This window comes from Haliotis rubra, unplaced genomic scaffold, assembly GCF_003918875.1.
Source record: "Haliotis rubra isolate DU_JTF1 unplaced genomic scaffold, ASM391887v1 Scf77, whole genome shotgun sequence".
NCBI lineage: Eukaryota > Metazoa > Mollusca > Gastropoda > Lepetellida > Haliotidae > Haliotis > Haliotis rubra.
Window position 1 is genome coordinate 3,409 of NW_025767490.1, and position 18,551 is coordinate 21,959.

Sequence of the window (18,551 nt, forward strand, 5' to 3'; positions counted from 1 at the left end):
TGTCGTGCTGGGCCAAAATGAAATATCAAATCGAAAACTTTCATTTTTCTGTTGTTGTTTAACGCCGCATTTAGCAATATTCCGGCTATGGCGGCGGTCTGTAAATAATTGGGTCCGCACAAGGCAATCCAGTGAGCAATATCATGAGCATCGATGTACCCAATTGGGATACGATGACATGTGTCAACTCAAGTCAGCGAGCCTGACTCCCTGATCCCGTTAGTCGCCTCTTAAGACAAGAATTCAAAGCCGGATCTTCACGGTTTCTGAACCTTCAAGAAAATGTATATGCATTATATTGGAAAGAAAGGTGTCTGAGATTTTCAAGCGGATGACTACTGGCTTTCTTTTTCTTAGTTTTTCTGATCTAAGTATAATAATTAAAACATACAAAAACGTATTTAGGCTGAGAAAAGTTCGCTTTAATAAATCATAACCATAACCCATAGCATGACATAACAAATTATTAGAAATGCATTAAGTGTCTTCAACAAAAAATAATTAGATTAAAAACAGAAATGCATAAAGGTGCCTTAAACACTAATAATTTGTTGACAACAGAATAGCATAAAAGTGTCTTTAACAATAATAATTAGTTGAAAACAGAAAACGTAATGAACTTTTAGCAACTATCGTTATAACGCCAATAATCAGAAATGCTACTTTTCACCGAACATGATATAGAAACCAATCACAGATCAAATGTTTATGCTTGACATGGATTTTTCGGAATTAATGTAACGTATGAGACAGTGATCCGTATAAGATTACCGGTAGTATCCCATTTTTGACAGCGTCTTGGTCACAGACTAGTTAGAGCGTGATGTTTCGCTGTCAAAACTGGGACTAACTGGGACTAACAGAATGACCACTGCCTAAACTGGGATAACTAGCTTGTTTTAGTCGTAGTGTTTAGTCGTATCCGAAGCTGCCTGTTACAGTAGCTCCCACAATCACTGGCTAATCAGGGATTAATTAACATGTGTGAGCCGAGGACTGTCAAAGTTGGGACGACCGGTAAGCTCATTGTCAAAATTGGGACAACTGGCTAGAGCAATTATAGAAGTGTGAAATTTCATTGTCAAACTTGGGACTGTCAAAATCGGTACTAAACCTGATTACCTAATCTAGGTATAGAAAGAGCTGGGGTCGTCCTCAAGGCGGCGTAATCCTACACCTGTTGTTCACAACTGTAGCTGCATAACGCACCACCGCCTTGACATGCTTCGATAAAATAGACCATTTCAACTGAATACACAAGTGTTGTCAGTTTGTGTCATAAAGGCTGTCATACAAAAACGCGTTGGACGTGACGGAATGGAAATATGTAAATGAGGTCCATATAGAGCAAAATTACAGCCGACCCTCTCCAGTCATTCATGTATGTTCGCCTACTGTATATGTGTTGGATCAAATCCCATTCGATATAGACAGTGACCTCAGACTTAAACGCTTCTCTGGTCCCATCCCCAAGGACACCACCTATCACCTATCACTTATACTTATGCCTAGCCCTCATCGAAACATTTGACCTTCACCTATATTAACACCTCCTCTGCAAGTCTGTGAGATCTCCCAACACGACTCGCCCTGAGGAGAAATTCTAATTTAGGAGAATACCTAAGCATTTCAAGCCTATAAATTATTTTTGTAGACATCCGATAAACACATGAAATCTTTACAAATTTTGTTTTACTTACCAATGTTAGTTGCGTTTTTAAGTGCCGTGCTCGATGTGTTTTATAGACAATAATCCCTGTAGTTCCGTGCTCACGTATCCAGTATTGTAGGTCCGATCTTATCCTGGTTTGTTTATGTGGAATGTTCCGTTTCGACGCCTGGATCGGAAGTGAGTAATCTCAGTGCGCCTTTCTCGCTCAGCACACATATGCCTGATGTTTAGAGGAGTGATTGTGACGTCTCACGGCTTTTGCGTATTTATAACATTATGAACGTGTTATTCAAGTTTCTGCCACTGACTATAACAGCGTAATTAAGCTTAATTAGAGAACAAAGGCTGGTAAATGAGGTAAGTTACCTTTAATATAGTGCGTTTTAGTAGACGTTTCATTTCATTGAATCCTTAAAGGGACAGTGATCTAGAACAATTCCCGGGACTCGTTGATGCTTTTGTTATTGCTTTTTCCAGCAACTACCCGGATGATACCCCAGAGATCTTGACTGGGTTGCGCAACCCGCAAGGGCACTTGGTAGTAAAGGGCATATAATTACAAAGATAAAATACAGTTTCGTTTTGGAATTAAATGGAAAATGTAGTCATCTCTTTACTCATTGATATTTTCATCTTCGTTATTAACTTATTATGATAACAAATGAAAACATTTTGAAGTTTAACTATATCTGCCAGTGTTAAAAGTGTTATAAAAGGACGAAAACGACGAAGTCAATGTCCTCTTTATATTTTTGTCTTGTGATCCTAGAATAATTTATTCATTATCATATTTTTATGCACTTTGGAACTTTATAAAATATGCACGATCTGGTTTTTAGTGAATTTATAAAATGAATGTAATTTCTAGACATTTTTACTCAGACTCTCTCTCTCTCTCTCTTTCTTTCCAACAATATCTACATACGAGTGTTAGGGTTAGTCATCTGCAGCTGACAAAGGAAAGTGTTCTCTGTCATGTGTCGTTTAACAGTCTAATATGGAAAAATATAACGTTATAACTTGTGATAGGTTCTCAACTGGTCACGTGACTGATTCAAGCTATTCACATTGGTGTATAGCTCCATTGGTCACCCAATGGCACACCACACCCTGACAACATGTGCATGATCTTACGGAAGTGTAGTAGGCCCACAGTGAAATGTTTTTGGTATTACTATCTCCTACGTAGTACTTACTATCTCCTACGAAGGACTTTAGTATCTCCTACGTAGGACTTAATATCTCCTACGTAGGACTTAATATCTCCTACGTAGGACTTAATATCTCCTACGTAGGACTTAGTATCTCCTACGTAGGAGTTAGTATCTCCTAAGTGGGTATCTCCTACGTAGGACTTAATATCTCCTACGTAGGACTTAGTATCTCCTACGTAGGACTTAATATCTCCTACGTAGGACTTAGTATCTCCTACGTAGCAGACTTAATATCTCCTACGTAGGACTAAGTATCTCCTACGTAGGACTTAATATCTCCTACGTAGGAGACTTAATATCTCCCTACGTAGGACTTAGTATCTCCTACGTAGGACTTAATATCTCCTACGTTGGACTTAGTATCTCCTACGTGGGACTTAATATTTCCTGTAGGAGATGATCGATATACATTTATATAGATTAATCTGAAACGGTCTACTTAAATCCCCCAGACGCACAGAATCTCCTGTTTCACTGTTTTAGTCACTGTGAGAGTCTACAGTCATTCGTTTCATTCACTATTATAGTCTACAGTTATGTGTTTCATTTACTGTTAGAGTCTACTATCATGTGTTTCATTTACTATTAGAGTCTACTGTTTTCTTCACTATTAGAGTCATGTGTTCAACTAATTGTTGCACATTACTGTGTTGGACCGACTGTTATATGCTTTACTGCCTTGCGTTCAGTTTGCTCTACTATTACGCGTTGCAGTTAGTTCACTGTTATATGTTGCACTTTGTTGCGATTTACTATTATGCGTTGGATATTTCCAGAGGTCGTTGCACATGAATCATAATCTGCGTGTACAGACGTGTCTTAGACTATAGGTGGCAATCTATGTGTACGTATCCCCTTATATTTATACAAATAACTATAATGACAATTCTTTGCCTTTTTGAATTTCGTATTGTTTTACGCCGCACTCAACACTTGTCCACCCCAGGCAAGTCAACCTGTAAACATTTACGAATAAAACCGCAAACGAGCGTTGCATCCGATCCAACCTACCCCCATCAAGACAAACAACAACTTGCGGAGGTCGTGTTATAACCCGAGTTTCATATCACAAGCCTCACCCGAACCACCTCTCTCTGTCTGTGTGTGTGTGTGTGTGTGTGTGTGTGTGTGTATTGTGTGTGTGAATAGATGTATGTATGATAGATTATACATAACCATACCCAACCTCCATAACTGCAATTAGAACAGGGTCCACGTCACCCTAACGTAATACACACACAATAACACTGTACAGTAACACTGCGTTAGTGTCATGAATATTCACTGAATAACATTTCGACTATCTAACGTCCTGCATAGCCAAAACATTTCTCATCTTAATAACCATCCTTAAAAGGATATATTAAGTCCTACGTAGGAGATACTAAGTCCCTACGTAGGAGATGTTCAGTCTACGTAGGAGATAGTGACCCCCAAAAATCTTTCACCTTGCCGTGGCCCTACTACGCTTCCGTACAAAAATATACAATTCTGCTTTTTGATAACATTTACAGAGGGAATCTACCAAACTCGCCATATAACATAAAGTTAGTTGTACTTTTCTGAGCTATACTAAATATTTGAGAAAGTCTAGATGGACACTTTCAAAGCAAAAGAAGTATTTTCAAACCCCAGACCTCACATCCATATAGAAGAATCGGGGTGACCATACAATCAAACAATTTCAAATGACAATCAATAGAAAGTTTAAATTTTCTGCCTTGGCGTAATACAAAGAACATTGCTATTGTTGCCTTTTCCACCAGTATACGTTTGGTTTTAGTAAATTTACTATTCTTTTGTAGTGTAATGCCAAGATACGGATAATAATCTACATTTTCCAGGATAGTATCTCCAATATTGAAACTTCTTTTGGATGTGTTAATTTTAAGTTTCCATTTTTTACAATAATTATGAAAAGAATGTAATATATTTTGCAAATCTCAAGGATCAGAGGACATAAGGACGGTATCAGCATATAGCAAGGCAAAAAGTGTAATGAGCGTATCTAAGCGGTTGTGGAAATCACCGGGTTTAAGTTGTAAACCACAGCATGAATCTGAAGCTAAAGCATCTTCAAGATCATTAAGAAATAATGAAAACAAAACTGGAGACAAGTTCTCTCCTTGGCGGACACCTAGTTTACATAAAAAGAAATTATATAATTTTCAGGGTTTTTAGGATCGCCTTTATTTTTATAAATTGGTTTGATGATACCAGTTAGCCACTTATCTGGGAAGATACCAGTGTCAAGTACAATGTTTAAAAGTAACAAAAATATCTAAGAATATATCAATCGTAGTAGAGATATATTCATTTACCACATAATCAATTCCAGGGGCTTTACTATTTCTAAGATTTTCACACGTGATACTATTTCATCATTAGTAATTTCAGAGTTTAGTATAGTGCTATTTCCAGTGTCGACGTGGGGAAGATAATCATAATAATTATGTTCGACAGGTAGCTCTTCATTTTGCGATTTAAAAAATAAAAAAAATAATCAATTTGTGGAGAATGTTCTGAGCCCGTTTCTGCTTTACATTTTTTAGTATTTTCCATAAGGAACGTGAATCATTTTTCCGAAGTTGTGATAGTTTATCCTGGATGGATTTAGTATGTTTATTAGAAAACTATAGACATTTTTTTGTAATGTTTATTGGCATTTTGCAATCGAGATTTGTTCTGGGATGATTTACAATTTTGGTATATCCTTTTTGCTTCGAAGTATTTTCCCCGTGAAATTTTGCATTGTTTGCCAAACCAAGGTTGATTAGTGCGATTTTTTAAGGGATGTCGAAGCGATTGATTTTTGCATTTAAAGCCAAAAAGCTTACCTGCTGTAGAGACAAGCACATTGCTTATGGCATTATTAACAGGAGTGATTACATGGAGTGGGTCATCAGAACCCTCATTAAGAACATTGACAATAGATTGTATAACTAAATCTGAGTTACCAACAGCTTCAACGTACTCATTCGCACGTGCTTTCTCCTGATCTCGGGAGTTTCATTATGTACAGTGGGAGTGGTATTACTATTCACAACAAAAGGCTTTGTATAAAAGGATACAGAAACTGGTGAGTGAATATCAGAAAACAATGGTTCAAACTCGTGCACTTTAAAACCAGCGACAGCGTGGCAAATAACTGCGCTTGCTATGGCGTAATCAACCACGCTTACACCTTTACATGTAACTCTACCTATCCCTTTATCCTCTCCAATCCCACCATTAAGAATATACAAATTGTTATTTTTACAAAAGTCTAGGAATTTATAACCATGTGAATTTACTCTACCCTTGTCTTCATTACATCTATGGATTGGGATACCGTATGATTGTAGTTTATCGACATCATTCATAAAATCACACAATTCTAATGGAAGCATTTCCTCATTTACAATATCATTGTCACATGATACATAATCTTCCAATATTCCCGTACGAGCATTTATATCCCCGATTAGGAACAAACTTTCACATATGTCAGATAAAACATTGTTTAGCTCCGGGAATGTATCATCGTCATAATACCTAGAACCCTCAGGGGGTATATAGGTAACTCCAATATAAACACAGTCGTTGGAGATATTTTGACATTTAAAGTGAATTTAATCACTTGAGGTTTCAAAGATAAGCACATAATCCGATTTAAGTTCAACCAGTTTAAAATATTTGCTAATGTCGGTTCTGATTGCAACAAGTATACCACCCGATCGTTTGTTCGTAACAGGGGTTCCGTTGTTGTAGAATATATCATAGCCTGGTATATCAATAGAATCAAAGTCGTCTAGTTTGGTTTCAACGAGACACAGAATACTGTACTCACTTATGAGTTTACAAATTCTGGAACAATCAATCTTGTTTTCAGTCCACAAACATTGAGATATAGAAGATTGAGATCGTCATTGTGTTCCGCTTGAGTTTGTGTTTTGTTGGTTTCACTGTGAGTGAAAGCTATACCATTCTCGTTTACCTTGACTGACGTTCGTCACACAGCTATAGTCATGTTGATCATCATTCTCGTTTACCTTGACTGACGTTCGTCACACAGCTATAGTCATGTTGATCATCATTCTCGTTTACCTTGCGGATCTTGTTTGGTTGTGTATATCTCACGGCGTTGGCGTATGTGTTTCTGTTGGTTGGGCGACTATCCCCGAACAGATCGTCTCCCGGATAACACCGTCTGCCATCGATGTACAGTTTATCAACAGTTAGGTTAGCTTTGCAACCTCGACACCGTGCCTCTTTAAACAGAGGAAGAAGTTCCTTACGCCTACTAACGATTTCAGGGGGAAATTGCTCACTAATTCCATAAAGTGTGTCTCTGAGTGCCCGGGTGCTAGTTAAAACTTGCCAACGTTCATCCGAGTTGCAAATTTTGCAACAAGTGTACGGGGTCTGTTAGATTGGCGTGGTCCTGTTCTGTGGGCGCTCACAAGTTGAACATCAACTCATACTTGAGATTCTTCTTCACGAAGTTCTGGACAACTTCGCGTGGTTTTTCTCCTGACATTTCAGGGATTCCGTGGAAGAGAAGATTATCTCTCATTGAGCGCACTTTAATATCCAGCACGGCTTCTTTCATATCTCTCTGCTCCACCTGAATAGAATCTATCTCATAGTACGCCTCTTCAATGTCTCTAGATAATCTATCCCGTTCTTCACCACTATGGTTCTCAACGCTGTTTAAGGTTATTGTTTTCCCTAACCAGCTCATTACATTTGCTTGTGTTTCTAACACAGGCATCGAGTCTGTCAACTCGTTGAGTTGTCTCTTTGAGTGTAACCTCGAGTGAAGTGAGTTTATTGTCAATGCTAATGAGTTTTTTTATCGAAACCTTCAATATGATGCATTCGTTCTTGTACAACATGAACCATTCCCGTAAGATGTTTCATTTGATCAAACAAGGTCCTAATCCAGCTATTATTGACATTGGGGTCTGAACAACTGACCTGACCTTGTGATCCGTGTACTAGTGTTTTATCCGCTGTTCTGTATATTTTGAGCCGGGTCCTTTCCAGATTGTGGGCTGGGGACACACTGTGTAATATCCTGCTGCACTCCATACATTTCCAGGAGTCAGTATGATGATCACAATATTTTATCACAATAGTATGGAGAGCACAGAGATTTCGCGGTCAACAAAAATAAATACAGGCAATCCCTATATAACCGCATTTACGTTTTAGAAGTGTACTGCTTGTCAGCAGGAGTGCGTTGTGATTGGGTGGCAGTTCAAACGCCTCGCCCAATCAAACATCACTCAGATAAAGTTAAATGGAACCTCACATTCCATATGGCTTGTGCTAGTCTGATAACAGGTACATGGATCGCCATGAGATAGGAAAAGTGTTGATTTTTTCTTTTCCGAAAGATCTTCACGGGTTCAAGTGTGCAAGAAATATTAGATATTTGTACAGAGAGCGTGATAAAATAGCATAAGGTCGGGTAAATGCATGTTTAAAAATAATAATAACAATTAAAAAAAGAAATTAAGAGCAGGGAAGGTAAACAAATTCAGTGTGATTTCAGTGTTGTGTCAAATGAACTATCACTATCTGTATTTCAGTGTTCGTTGTCGTCGCGTTCTGTGGAGTTTCCTTGTACCAGTATATGAATGTCTTCACGACCTCAAGGGGAAAGATACTTCGTGGTAAGTGTTCCCTTATGTACTGACATCAATTAGTAAACACACATGTACATTCAACCAAAGTGAAAATTTGACAGTTGCCAAAGTGAATCCTGCGATGGAAGTAGATTATTGTTATGAAAATAGACCCATGATCTGGGATATCCTCGAAGGAACAACACATACGCTGAAATATGGAAACGAGCTCTTTTCCAAATTCGTGCAAGACCTAGTGTTGATTCATATACACTCGTCTACCCGGCTCATCCCAAATGTGTTCGATCGGGTTCAAGTCTTGGGAACAAGAGGGCCAGTCCATGACAATCAACACCGGCGTTACGTAGGACGTTGCATGTCAGAAACGTAGTGAGACAAACCTGTTTCACTTCTCCTGGTTGAATTTGGCATTTCTGCTGACCAGACGTTGAATATGTTGGAATTGGATCCTATGTATGGTCGTCTGTCTGCGGTCTGCAGTCGATTTCTGATGTTCCTCCGAACTGGAGGTTGCAGTCACAAATCTGTCGCAGTCATGGCAAACCTGGTTTGTACGTCATCTTGTAACGTCATTCGCGCAGCTCAAACCTTGGGCATTCTACAACGTCGCCTGTCTGTTGCACGTCCTTAGACTCAGTATTGACTGACGACCAGAGCCTAGCATACTGCTACAACAGATTGAGCATGGTTCGCTTACGTTGCTGATTTCTGTGCCACGACTTGCTCGCTAAATGATTTAACTTATGATGATGATTTGGAGATTTTATGTGTGCTTTCCGACATGATACTATCGAAAGAGTTCCACTGAAAGACATTACATTGCTGAAGGGGGCGTTTGGGTTGCATATCTATATTGGTAGGAAATTGCCATGGGGAGAAGCGGAAGTACTGGGTGGTTAGGTTGGTATTTGGATTTTGTTTCTCTTATTTAAGGTTATGTGATTTTGATGGGTTTTTTTATATTGGTACTTGTGGGATATGCATGACAATATCCAGTTTTGAAATATACCAAAGACATTAAAGGTTTGGGCGATATTTAGTGAATTTAGGAGTGTTTGTAATGATACGTTTGTGTTTATGTCCAGCAAAACAGTTTGGGGCACCATTCTGTGTTGCTTGTGGTATGTGTAGTTGGACATGTTTGGGTGTTACGCCTTTGAATGACATTTAGAAATGATACACATAAGGAAGAGAGTTTTTTTATGGATGTCAACTTCTTTATTATGAGGATCAGGCGATGATGTAGTAAGGATATACTCCGAAAGGTTGTGTTCCCCAAGAAGTTGGACATCTATAAAAACTCTCTACCTTATGTTTGGCTGTTACGTTGCACTATGTGCATTTTCTCCCATCTTTGTTATTCTACGTAGGGTCGAATTTATTTGTGCGACCTGTTTGTAATTTGGGTATCTCCCTGTCAGTATTTTTAGATCTATGGTAGTTTTTTTTGGTTTTGTTGAACCCATTGAGATAATCTGTTTGAATGATAATTATATTGTGTTATTTGGCGAGCGGTTCTTGGATCGATGTTACTATGCCCATTACTTCCTTCCTGAATATTGAATGGTTGTCTATGATTGAGAGGGTTGTTGTGTGTCGATGCCTAAACCCATGCATTTTGTCTATGTAAATGTGACACCAATTCGGCCAGTGTTCCTGCATGCAAACAAGTGTTGTGTTTTGGGTTTGTTTGTTAATTGTTCCACCGGTGGGTTTTGTATTTATATTAGGAATTATTAGTTTAGTTGTGAATATGGTGGATGAATTGGTGTTTTGTTTTAGCTGATTTTAGATGTGTTCAGTTATGAAGTTCATTACGCTTTGCGATATTGGGGATAGAAATGGTTTTTGTGCGTGCATAAGCTTGACGCTTTGGTGCTCATGTTGGTATTTATGAGTAGTTTGATGGTGGGTTATGTTTGGGTTGATAGCCAGAGGTTTTTGGTTAATCCTTCCCGTCTTAGTTCTAAAGGAATTTCACCTGTTAGTGTTTGTAATGAGATAGGTGAGGGTCCTTACTGTGTGCGTGATCGTTTATGAGGCTTTGTATTGTACTTAGAGTGTTGTAGATTACGCAAACTTTCCATTTTCTGTTATAGTAATATCCGTGTGCTTATGTGACTCACTGCACGCGATTTTTGTGATTTAGGTATAATATATAATTTTCAATTCCAGTTAGAAATATTGTTTTCCAAGAGTCCCCTCCTCTTGACAAATTGTTGGACCTCTTAACGGATATTGTACTGAATGTATTATGCTATTGTATTATTGCTAGGGATATGTGAACCGGCGACTCACCGTGACACCGTGAAGGAAGAATCTCGTTTGTTGTCCATGCAAGGTAATTATTATGACTCACATGTTATTTTTGTACAAAGGATTAATTTGAATTGTAATGAATCGAACAGTTGCATCATGCACAAACTGTTGTGTGATGTGTATTAACAAAATTATATTTTCTTTTGAAATATATTATATGTTTAATATTCTGATACCTTAAACATGACATCCTATATTGTAAGTATAATTGGAACTTGTACATGCGTACAATACATCAAGTAACAGAGAAAATATCCTGTATTCCATTTAATGTCTCTATTGAAATAAAATTAAAATTAATATATTGACATCTTATTTCAGAAAAGCATCTGGTGTCTTCCACTTTCTTCGCAGACAATCTCAAGATGTCGAATACTATATTTCAACAAAAGATAGCCGGTATGTGCATCTCATCTCACGAACATGGGGAGATACTGCCACATAAATACCCGCGAGGACCCGGGTTAGAATTGGTCTTCAGCAACCCAAAAGACCCGAATGATGCGACTAATGGGATGGGCCCGCTGACTTTGTTCACACGTGTCGTCGTATCCTAATTGCAATATACCAAAAGACCGATGCTCATGTTGTTGGCTGGATTGTGTGGTCCAGATTTGATGATTTACAGACCGTCGCCATATAGCTGGAATATTGCTGTGCGCGGCGTAACACTCAAATCACTCACTCACTCATAACGTGGTAAGTACCATGGGTCATATGGTATTGATCAGTAAGTCAGTGACACCAGACATTCGTCAAAATATTGGTAATTTTGTCAATATAATTAGAAAGTATCATGAAAGAAGTTTCAGGGTCCTAGTCAGGGTATTGCTCCGGTAGATAATGTGTTAGATTGTGATACTGATGAGAGATGTTAAGTTTGATAATTTTGCTGACAAGGCGAGCCCTTAGCTTTGCAATTCTGAGATTTTAGATCCGTACATCTAGAAACCAGTGACAACTTCGCTCGCATATACGAAGACTGGTAAGTTTCTCTTTGTTGCGCAACCCTACTTGCGGCACAGTTTGCATGTGAGTCAACATGTACAAGCTTTTGATGTGCTTAGTTTCATGATCTTACTCCAGTGGACCATCCGGTCCTTTATTGACATCACACTTTGTGTCTTTTTTTCATTTTTTCATCTTCCCTATTAGGGGCCGCAAGATTTTATATATCATACAAGAATCAGTGAGGTATTTGTCATTTGCAGCCTTGAAGAAACACAAGTTATGGGCTCAACTGGATCCCATTTCCAACTGTACCGGACGTGAAAAAGGACGTAAGTCACAGCTTTCTCTATCAGTTTTATTGTAAATGCTACAGTAATAGACATATGTACGCACTGTGTCCACAAGTGTACATACTAGGATTATAAAAAGATAACAAATTGAAACAAGTCTGCTGTGGTTTGCCACATTGCGTCAGTGATGGAGAGCGCTGAACCAGTATCAGTGTTTGAATACACCACTTCGAACCTGACTTCATCTAGATATAGGGGTAGTCTAGTGGTTAAATCGTTCGCTCGTCACGCCGAGGACCCGGGTTCGATTTCCCATAGTGGTACAGTGGGTGAAGCCCATTTCTTGTGTCCCCTGCAGTGATATTCCTGGAACATTGCGAAAATCGACGTAAAACCATACTCACTCACTCATCCGGATATGTGTACAAAATAACGACGACAGAACCATATCCACAATATTAACAATTCTCTCATGTCTTAAACATGAACTATATTATACTATAGCCCATATATTTTGAATACATCTTGCGCCTGGATACTTTGTGACGTCGTGTAATAATCTGATCATTTATTTTCTAAAACTTGTTGCAGGCAATGACCTGTGATATAATTAATTTAGTGGATACTTTATAGCACATTATCTACAGGATTTATATATTATGAATATGAATACATAATGTTTGAGTAACATTATCACTGAAATAATGCTGACATCAGCATATACATTTTGATTCCCTAATTCAGTGACTCCATGTTCTACACTACAGCACAGTTATGTGACGACACAGGAAGGTGTTCTACATCGCTTCCGGCTGCTGACAGCATGGATAATATTAAAAGTATCCTTACGCCATTGACGAAAATCAAGGATGGTGCCCTGGAGATGTTGAAGGACATGTTTGGAGCTCCATCTGTTAAAGTGAAGTATGTGTTCCTGACGGCGGCTTCAGCAAATCACTTCACTGAGTCTCAAGCCATGATAGAAACACTGAGCAACAACATTCTGCCCAGTTTGAAGAACTACTCATTCTATTATTACGACATGGGGTTAAAGAAGAATCAAGTTGAACTTGTGAGTTTAACCGTAATTCATATGTAGGCCATTTTCAATAGGCTTTCGTTTAGATGTTGCTTATGGCTTTACTCGGCAATATTCCAGCTGTATGACGGCCGTCTGGAAGTATTGTTTTGGACCAGACAGTTTATTAATGGAGATCACGACCATTGCTGTAAGCATTTATGAATGAGTTTAGTTTTACGCCGCATTCAGCAATATTTCAGCTATATGGCGGTTGTGCTATGCAAATAACCGAGTCAGGACCAGATAATCCAGTGATCAACCACATGATCATCGATCTACGCAGTGGGTTAAGCATGTGGGATACGATGACAATCAAAGTCAGCGAACCTGACCATCCGATCCCGACAGTCGCCTCTTGCGACAAGCATGTGTTGCTAAAAACCAATTCAAACCCAGTTAATGTAAAACGACGCACGGATGTTCAAACAAACCATAGGTAGCCTGGTTTGTTTCTGTCCCCTGAGAACATTCTTTTACCTTCAAAGTTAGGATCATTTGCGAGTCACTACATCATACACACCGATTTGTATGTATAATTACCACTGTACATTGTCTTGTAGCTGCAAAACTTCAGCAAGGCAGAGGTGATAAAATTCCCTTTTCATCGTCTGCCACACCGGTTTGCCAACCTGCGGTGTTATACATGGAAGCCGCTGATACTACAAGTAAGTATAACCATATCCACTCATCAATTCTCATCATATTCTCACACTTTTGTTGCGTTTATTTGATATATATATGATATATTTGATATCAATCGGAAGACCAGGATCGGATTTGATTTAAATGAAAACCACATTTTGACAGGTCCTGTAATGTTTCCCTAGTCTGTCATACAGATCCTGAAGAAAGTATATCCAAGAAAGCCTATGCAAGTCTAGAATGTGTGGCAAGTCTAGAATGTGTGGCATGTCTAGAATGTGTGGCAAGTCTAGAATGTATGGCAAGTCTAGAATGTGTGGCATGCCTAGAATGTGTGGCAAGTCTAGAATGTGTGGCATGTCTAGAATGTGTAGCAAGTCTAGAATGTGTGGCATGTCTAGAATGTGTAGCAAGTCTAGAATCTGTGGCATGTCTAGAATGTGTAGCAAGTCTACAATCTGTGGCATGTCTATAATCTGTGGCATGTCTGTATTTCAAAATGAAGAATGTCTCTTGGCTCCTCCTCACTTTTTATGATTATAATTAACGAACCGTTTTTTCTTTTAAATATGTTCAGCTCAGATACTGTAATATGCAGATGTAACTGTTTTGGGGTGTTTTCTAGTCTATACATCATCCTTGTATATTGTCATATTATGGTTAAATCTTTGCGAAATGGGCATGCTTTTTTCCCATTGAGAAAGTGCATATACAAGTGGACGAGGAAAATTACCGTTCACCATTAGTTCAAATGTAGGTGTTAGGGACCGTTCATAACTTATGGCTAGGGGGTATTGGGACTTTAAGGGGGGTCAACCATTTTGTTCTTGGGAGAAGTGTGTGTGTGTGGGGTGGGGGTGGGGGTTGAAATCAAGTTTGTACACAGGTGGGGGTGTCAGCAATTTTGTACATATTTTGTCAGTATGCTTAACAATTATCGAAAGGGGAGGGGGCGTCATGGATTTTGTACATGACATTGGGGGACTTACTGCGCACATGAATTTTAGGGGGGTCATTCACATTGTACATACTCCTCCATATATATCATCACACACACACACACACACACACACACCATAAATTATGAAGGGACCCTTAACTTGATGAGTTAATTTCTTTGTCTTTTCAGGCTCATTTTGACTCAGCAGAACATGTCATTTGGATGGATTCGTCTGTTCTGTTCACGACAAATAATACACAAGCAATGTTCCAGAGACTTAAGTTGACAGGAGTTATAATGTCCACCGAAAAATTCCCATTTGCTCAGCACACCTCGATGCATTTGTTTTCCTACTTCAATAGTGATCCATGTCACTACTCCATGTACCAAGAAAATGAGGCAAACTTCATACTTCTTCATAATCAACCATTTGTGCGAAAACTTATCATGGACCCTTGGGTAGCATGTGCGGTGGATCCGAATTGTATGTGTCATTACGGAGCAGAAAAACTCTTCCGGTGCCCCACCCATACACGGAAATATGGGAAATGTCATCGTTATGACCAGTCAACTATTGGTCTGATTCTCCTGAAATTATTCAGAAGGAACATAGCGACAATTCTGGCCCCAAAAGGTAAATACGCCCGCATATCAAGATCGAAGGAAAGCGGGCATCGGTACCTTGAAGAACTGTACAATAAAACAAGGACAAGCTTATAGATGAACATATACGTTTACAAGGACACTTCGCAAGAACAATTAGTCTAACAAATTAGGCTACCCAAATAATTGGCTACTTCCGCAGTATGGTGTTCGGTGTATAACTGGCCAGAGGTGCAGTGTATGATTTTGTGTATATAATATTGACTGTCTGCGATGTATGTTGTGTTGTGTATAAGAGGCTATAGATGCAGTAGTATTTGATCTTGTGTATGATATTGACTGTCTCCGATGTCGGCTGTGTTGTGTACAACTATGGGTGCAGTATGTGATCTTGTGTATGATTTTGACTGTCTCCGATGTCGGCTGTGTTGTGTACAACTGGCTATAGATGCAGTAGTAATTCATCTTGTGTATGATATTGACTGTCTCCGATATCGGCTGTGTTGTGTACAACTGGCTATTGGTGCAGTATGTGATCTTGTGTATGCTATTAGCTGTCACCTATATCGGCTGTGTTGTGTATAACTGGCTATTGGTGCAGTATGTGATCTTGTGTATAATACTGACTGTCTCCGATGTCGGCTGTGTTGTGTACAACTGGCTATTGGTGCAGTATGTGATCTTGTGTATAATACTGACTGTCTCCGATGTCGGCTGTGTTGTGTACAACTGGCTATTGGTGCAGTATGTGATCTTGTGTATGATATTGACTGTCTCCGATATCGGCTGTGTTTTGTACAACTAGCTATATGGAACTAGCAGTTGAAATTTATTTGTTTGTAAAATGCAACATTAAAAGACCACGTGATATTCCACATGTTGTAATGGACTTCCGCCATATAGCTGGAGTGAGTGAGTTAAGATTTTAAGTCACATCGGCAATATTTCAGCCATATCGTAACTGTAAACAAGTTGTGAATTCACCTTAAATACATATAAATTATACTGACTGACTGAGTGTAGTTTTATGCCGCTTTTAGCAATATTCCAGCAACATCACGGCGGCATATAAATTACAAAAACCTGCCGACGAAGGACAGTAAAATCAACTAGAATATCACAGTATCAAGGAATAAAACTAACAACTCTCTCTAAAATTGGATTTCAAATTAGGACAACACGGTATAAAATGGGCTATAGATCGCCAACAACTGAAGGTAGATCACCATACTAGGGACCATGGGGACTTACATTACTTTTGCTACCTGCATGGACCCTGGTTGGATTTACATCATCCCTTCAGCTGTCGGCAATGTTTGACAATCTAGCCGTAAATTAAAAGAACATATATGCTACGATTAAGAATAACATTAGGTTTAAATCTACCTAGAATGCTTTGGGACCTACGTACCCTCTCAGGAGGACAATAATTTTACAATACTTTAACCCCCTTTGAGGGTAGAGCCACTAACAATCTCATTTACTAAGCTACCAATAATAAAATATTTATCTATTTACAAATCATTTAACAAATCTAATTCTTTTAAAAATGCAATAATTAAATGAGAACTTATATTATTAAAAAGATCCTTCATAGTTGGTGATGCCATATAGCTGGAATATTGCTTCGTGCGGCGTTAAACAACAAACAAACAAATGCAATGGACTACTGAATAAAGGATATTTTACATTATTTTAACTTCAGTGTTATGTTAAGGAATATAGTGCTTCAAAGACATTGAGGCCGGATATAGTACGGATTTGAAGGCATCAAAGTGCTGTACTGCATATACAAACAATCAAATTGATTCCTAAATGAACTTATCGTCTTCATTGCTGATATAAATATGGAATTCGTTAAAGGATCTTATGCCTACGCAAATTAACACATTCACAGTCCACACATGGTATGAATCTTCAGACATTAATCAGAAGGAACACAGCGACACTATTCAGTTCCCAACATTTAAACACGCACTCATATCAAGATAGAAGGAAAGCGGACATCGGTACCTTGAAGAACTGTACAAAAACACTTGTTATACTCAGCCAAAACGTGTAAAATCTAGTGGCGATCGACAATGTTGATACTTGAGCACAACGGGAAGATGATGGGTTTTTTCCATTTGAGTGAAACCCGTGAAGATCCTGGTTAGAAATGGTCTTCAGTAACCGATGCTTGTCGTAAGACGCGACTAACGGGATCTGGTAGACTAACGCTTAGTCCCTGAATATATATGATTTTGATAGTAACAAATAAACACATTTAAATTGAAAAGGAGCCTCAGTGAGTTGGGAGATTCAGGCACCTGAACCTGTGGAAATCTAGTCTTGCTTCATTCAGGGCTTTTAGCATTGCAGGGAGGGCTAGGTTTTAGGGAAAATAATGTGGTTCGGGGACTGAGGCAGACTAGTGATCGGGTGATCAGGCTTGCTGACATGTCATCGTATCTCATCACGAATGTTCATAATGTTGATCACTGGATTATCTGGTCCACACACGATTATTTACAGACCGCCTCCATATTGCTGGAATATTGCTGTGTCAAAAAAGTAGGGAAACTTCAACTTTATTTTACGATTGAAGTCAATGTTGATATGATAATAATGAATGTTGGGAGAGTGCATCGCCACTTGCACTTCCTTATGACCATAGTTGTTTGTACAGTAATCGCTCTTGAGAGATGATTGGTGTATGACGTGAAATTTGCATGTGTACGATTTTCATTTTCAAACAAAACATCCGGCTAGAAACAAACACTAACAACTGTGTGATACTAAGAACTGTGCGATGCAAGATGATTGTCAAAGTTAATGGTCTACGGTGATTTGCATCTTGCCTCACAAAGGCATGCTAGAAGATGGTAGGTTTCATGATATAAACTGAGTGGTTTGCGCAGAGTGCTTCTTCGGTTAACATGCTGGGATTACGAGGGACATTCCAAGTTCAGATGCTTAATGAGTGATACGTACATATAATCACTTTGTTGGCCGAGGTCTTTTCAGCGGGAACAGCTAAAAACTTTTCATAAGGGCCGCCCGATTTTGAATGACAGCTGGCTGGGACAGAATAGGTTTATTCCAATTCTGTTTCCTCTTTTTCAGTTTGTGAATTCTGCATGACATCACCTACTCTACTCAACCACTCAGAAATACACTCAACAGGTTTTTAGCAAATGCTCTAGCAACACCCGTAATGATTTTAA

At 38.8% G+C, this 18,551-nt stretch overlaps 1 protein-coding gene across 2 annotated transcripts; it reads left to right on the plus strand.

Moving 5' to 3' along the window:
- The first annotated feature begins 8,388 nt into the window (after window positions 1-8,388).
- Window positions 8,389-15,477, plus strand: LOC124260561. 2 transcript variants are annotated; one of them, XM_046694884.1, is made up of 7 exons: window positions 8,389-8,546; window positions 10,795-10,860; window positions 11,160-11,237; window positions 12,050-12,118; window positions 12,847-13,151; window positions 13,721-13,825; window positions 14,932-15,477. In XM_046694884.1, the coding sequence occupies exons 1-7, from the start codon at window positions 8,507-8,509 to the stop codon at window positions 15,460-15,462; spliced, it is 1,194 nt and encodes a 397-aa protein (XP_046550840.1). In that variant the 5' UTR covers window positions 8,389-8,506; the 3' UTR covers window positions 15,463-15,477. The 2 variants fall into 2 exon arrangements, with proteins under 2 accessions (XP_046550840.1, XP_046550841.1); XM_046694885.1 differs by lacking the exons at window positions 8,389-8,546; window positions 10,795-10,860; window positions 11,160-11,237 and having other exon boundaries at window positions 12,824-13,151.
- Window positions 15,478-18,551: the final 3,074 nt, after the last annotated feature.